This window comes from Octopus bimaculoides, chromosome 1 (genome assembly GCF_001194135.2).
Source record: "Octopus bimaculoides isolate UCB-OBI-ISO-001 chromosome 1, ASM119413v2, whole genome shotgun sequence".
Lineage (NCBI taxonomy): Eukaryota > Metazoa > Mollusca > Cephalopoda > Octopoda > Octopodidae > Octopus > Octopus bimaculoides.
In genome coordinates, this window is record NC_068981.1 from 110,282,506 (window position 1) to 110,287,915 (window position 5,410).

General features: G+C 35.4%; 1 protein-coding gene across 1 annotated transcript in view; it reads left to right on the forward strand.

Moving 5' to 3' along the window:
• LOC128248329 (heparan sulfate 2-O-sulfotransferase 1-like) overlaps positions 1-5,410 on the forward strand; it is a 196,647-nt gene that overhangs the window by 153,632 nt on the left and 37,605 nt on the right. The window contains exon 2 of the mRNA XM_052969312.1: positions 59-132. Coding sequence (XP_052825272.1) covers positions 59-132 — 74 coding nt within the window. The remainder of the gene's footprint in view (positions 1-58; positions 133-5,410) is intronic.

The following is a 5,410-nucleotide window of genomic DNA, read 5'->3' on the forward strand; positions in this document are numbered from 1 at the left end:
ATATATATATATGCGTACATACACAGGATATACATTTTTTTTTTATTCATAATTTCAGAAAAGACAGTAACCCAATTACAGCTTGACAAGCTGGACAACGTCCAAAGACATTTGTCATCAACAAGTGCAGTGGTAAGTAGTGACTTGATAGTTTGAATCAATATAAAATATGTTCACAAACACCCACTTATCCATAAAATATGTATTCACATATAAACACAGAATTGTTGTATTTATTTAATAAAATATGTAAATAAACTAAATGTTATTGGAAACTATTTGTTTTAATATAACCTCAGTTAAAAGGGAGTCATTTGGAAACTGTCTTAATTGAAAAATAAATAAAAAGGAAATTTTTCTTGAATTTTAAAAACAGTAAATATTTTACTGTGCAGAAAAGAAAGCAGAAAATATAACAGGTCTTAGTCACCTGTCACTGCCTTCATGAGGCCAATACTCAAGCAGTGCTTTTTATGTGTCACCAGCAGGGGTGCCTGTCAAACAGCATTGGCATTGGCCATGACTATGATTTCACTTGGCTTGACAGGTTTTCACAAGCACAGCATATTGCCTAACAATTGAAGGGTGCTTTTAACAGGCCGATTACACAACACTGGCATCAGCCATGACTATGATCTCACTTGGCTTGATGGGTCTTCTCAAGCACAACATATAGCCAAAGGTCTTGGTCATTGTCATTGCCTCTGTGAGGCCCAACACTCAAAGATCGTGCTTCACCACCTCGTCCCATGTCTTCCTTGGTCTATGTTTTTCCACAGCTTCCCTCCACCATTAGAGTGCGACATTTCTTCACACAGTTGTCCTCATCCATACACATCACATGACCATACCAATGCACTCATCTCTCTTGTACACCACATCTGATGCTTCTTATGCCTGACTTTTCTCTCAGGACATTTACACTCTGTCGTGCATGCGCACTGACATTACACATCTAGTGGAGCATACTAGCTTTATTTCTTTCTAGCCTACACTTGTCCTCAGCAGTCACGGCCCATGTTACACTGCCATGTAGCATGGCTGTTCGCACACAGGCATCATATAGTCTGCCTTCCACTCTGAAGGAGAGGCCCTTTGTTAACAGCAGAAGTAGGAGCTCTCTGAACTTTGCTCAGCTTATTCTTATTCTAGCAGCTATGCTCTCGGAGCATCCCCTCCCCTCTGCTACTGACCTGGTCACCTAAGTAACGGAAGCGGTCGGCTACTTCTAGTTTTCCCCCCTGGCATTTGATGAAATCTATTTTCTGTACATTTTCAGTGTTAATTGTACCTGTGCACCTTCCACACACAAAACTACCTTCCCTGTTAACCTTCCTCTAATATTGCTGCACCTTTTATGTAGCCATAGCTTACGCCAAGTACATCTTGTGGAGTTTCTACCTACACCTTTTCTATAGACCGAGCAGAGCTATCTATCTGAAGTATTTGTGGTTTGTCTGCCTTCCTACTTACTAAGACTTTGGTTTTTGCTAGGTTAACTCTAAGGCCATTCGATTCTAGACCTTGCTTCTTCTCAAGTTCTGGTAGTGATTCAGCAATTAGAGCAAAGTCATCAGCATAGAGGAGTTCCCAGGGGCAGCCTATCTTATATTCCCCTGTGATTTCCTGGAGGACTATGATGAACAAAAGGGGGCTGAGGACTGATCCTTTGTGAATCCTTATTTGTACCCTGATTTCTTTACTATACTCATTGCCAACTCTCACCTTAGTGGTAGCATCTCTCTACATGGCTTGTACAGCTCTCATCAACCACTCATCTATCCCTAGTTTCCATCGAAATCCCTCCCAGATCTGTTTTCCCTTTCATTCCTCTGAAATCGAGAGAATGAGTACCAGTGAATAAAATAAATACTAGGTTTAATAAACTGGTGAGTCTGCATAATAAGAAGCTTGCTTCCTAACCATATGGTCTTGTGTTCAGTTCCATAATGTGGAACTTTAGACAAAAGCCTTTCACTATAGACTTGGTCTGACCACAGCCTTTTGAGCAGATTTGGTAGACAGAAATTGAAAGAAGCCCATCATGTATATATGTATACATGTATATGTTTGTGTTTGTTCCCCACCACTACCAGTTGCCAGTGGTGATGGTGGTGGACAAACACAAAAAAAGAGACTGACAGAATAACTACCAAGCTAAAAAAAATAAATACTGGAATCAGTTTCTTTGACTAAAATCCTTCGGAGTGGTGCCCCAGCATAGCCACAGTTCAAAGACTGGAATAGATAAAAGATAAACTAGAAAACAATGTCTCAGTATGGTTACAGTTCAATGACTGAAACTAGTAAAAGAATAACAGTCAGTATCTAACCATCAAGGAACCATTAGCTCAGTTGCTCAACCTACTAGAACTAACAGCCAAATTTAATGTGAACCATCTCTTATTATTGTCAGAAGTAGACACATTGGATGATTTGGTCTTGGATTCTATTATACAATGGAATGTACAATATGCTTAATGAGAAGTTTTTAACTAGTAGTAATTCAAGGCAAAATTCAAGACAATGCTTGAGCTAGTACATGATCTTTTTGCCATTGATTCTGTTCTGGAATGTAACATACTGTACACAGTTTTCCAGCTGCTGCAAAAACTTTTGGTTTGACTATAAACAGTAAGAAAAGTGAAACTTTTGTATTAGCTTAGACCAGTGTATGTTGAAAGCTGTTTGCTCTTTTACATATCTCAGTTCTTTATACAGATAAATATGAAGATAGATTAAGAGATTGAAGCTCAAATTAGGAACATCATTTCTGTATTTCAAAATCTACACCGGTAGTTAGGGAGCTCCTATGATTTTTTTGGAAAATAAGATTGGTGCCCATGACACTGTTGTTCTTAAAACTCTTTTCTACATTACTGAATCATGCGCTCCATACATAAAGTACATCGAACATTTTGATTCTTTCCAGATATAGTGTTTCAAGAGGCAGACATTTTCCTGTGTAACAGGATGACAAAGTAAAGAATAGTTCTGTAGTGTCTAGGTCTTACATCATATATATTGAGTCCTTTCTCATTAGATCCTTGTAATATGGCCAAAACAGTTGGTTAAAATAGGATGCAGCCCAAAATCATAAGCTACTCTTTTATGGTGAGATTTATAACATAACTTCCCTTGTCCAACAAGTGGGAAATCCTAACTACTCTCGAACATGTGCTTTTAAGCATAGAATAGTTGAGCATCATATATGAACAATTTTAAAAGATTGCCATAAATTAGATTTTTTATGAACTAATAATCTTTGTTTAAATTGCAGTTTTGTTGCATTCAAGCAGATTTTAATTTTAAACATGTATCTGAGAGTTTCCATGTTGAAATGGGGATATGATCCTTACTTGTGATTGCTATAGCAAAGTTTGTAAAAGTCTCAGTAGTTTGAATGAACATATGCATAATCAGCCTGTCAATTAAATCTGCAAAGATAAGTTTTAGAAGCCTCATTCATCATGCATTCCATCATGTGTGTACAAGTTATAACTGTGATCCTCATAGCCCCCATGAAACTGGGAAGGTTAATACGATTTATATTTAATTTAAGCAGTTCTAAGTTGGGAAAATACAAGTAGGATGGGGATTTCAGGGAGTTAACATTCTGGAGATGAAGGATTGGACAGTGGTTAGTGCAGGGCTTAAACAGTACACAGTAGGAGTAGTGAGAGGAAGTGTCAGGTAGGCTTGAGGGGAGGTTATATGCTTATTCACTGGGGGGGGGGGCATTCCAGCTGCAGTAGACCAGATTATAGACACAGAAGGAGGTCATCTGACTAAACAGTAAAGCTTTACCATTTAGTTAGATAGCTTTCTTTTAGTCAAGGAGTTGAGGATCTTTGTGTGTTTAACCATCCCAGATACATTCATGTCTGCACACACACACACACACACACACACACACACACACACACAGAGTGATATAATGAATTTGATTTCAAACTCAGCCTAATTCTATACAGGAAAAGATAATTAAAAAAACAAATTGGTTAAACTAAAGTGTAAAACAGACCTATACAAAAGAAACTAAGTTTTAGATTTCTGTAAACATTTGCTTTCATTTCAAAATATGTTTTAAAATAGAAACATTTAGCTCAGTCATATACTTGTATTGATTTGGTAAATGTTGTTTTTATCATTGACAGGAACTAAAAATATTAAATACTGTTACTTCTTTTGTTATAATACTAATAAAAGACATCTTTAGAAATCTTCATATTTTATTAAAGTATTTTTTTTTGTCTTATGAAATATGTCTTATGTAAAAGGAGCTCTATGCTATAAGGAACTTTCTTTTTTTTTAATCAGTAAACTGTTTGACAAGGAGATTTGTTGAATAAAGGCTAGTGCTTGCAGTAACTTATAAAATATTAACTGGCAGGAAGTAGTTTCCTTTCACATTATTCATGTGTTTGTTGATGTAACCATATATGCTTTTAATATACATTAATATATATGTCGGTATCAGAAATAAAATACTGAACAACAACTATGCTTGGTGTTGTTGTTATTCAGTTATTGTAAAGGGGAAAAGAATTTAGTTTCCTACGAATCTATGTAAAGCAAACTAAAACATGCAGTAATATATGTTTAGACCAAATTTAGTTTTGTTTGCTTTTGATGATAGAAAGGATTGCACAATCTATATATATAAAAATGAGAATGTGTGTCTGTCTGTTTGTCTGTCTGTCTGTGTGTGTGAATCCCTAAAACTCGAGAACTATGCAACCAATTTCATTCAAATTTTACACATGCCTTACTTAGGGTTCCAGTTGTGTTTTAGTAAAAAAAAAAATGTTTAACTTCTTGCAGAGTTCGAGCACACGGCAACATAATATCTCCTCCACTATTTAAGTATTACGTGTCAAAAGTGAAACAAAAACACTTATGTCAAATACTTTCACTTTAAAAATGAAACTATTCCACTAACTGAAACAATCACATTTCGATACTGTAATGACAGATACTTTCAGAGAGAGAGAAAGAGAGAGAGAGATGTATATATATATACATATAGATGTATATGTACACGTTATTCCACTAACTGAAGTAATCACATTTCGATACTGTAATGACAGATACTTTTAGAGAGAGAGAAAGAGAGAGATGTATATGTATACATATAGATGTATATGTACACGTATATGTATAGATATATATATAGATATAGATCTATATGCATACATGTATATGTATGCATATGTGTAGATGTATATATATATATAGATGTACATGTAATATGTACACATATATACATATATATATACATGCATACAGATATCTATACATATATACACCCATCACACACATACACATGCACACAAACACACACATTAGTATTTGTTTTCTTATACATAACGGCCATAACTCCCATGAAAATTCATATATTTTTGATGTT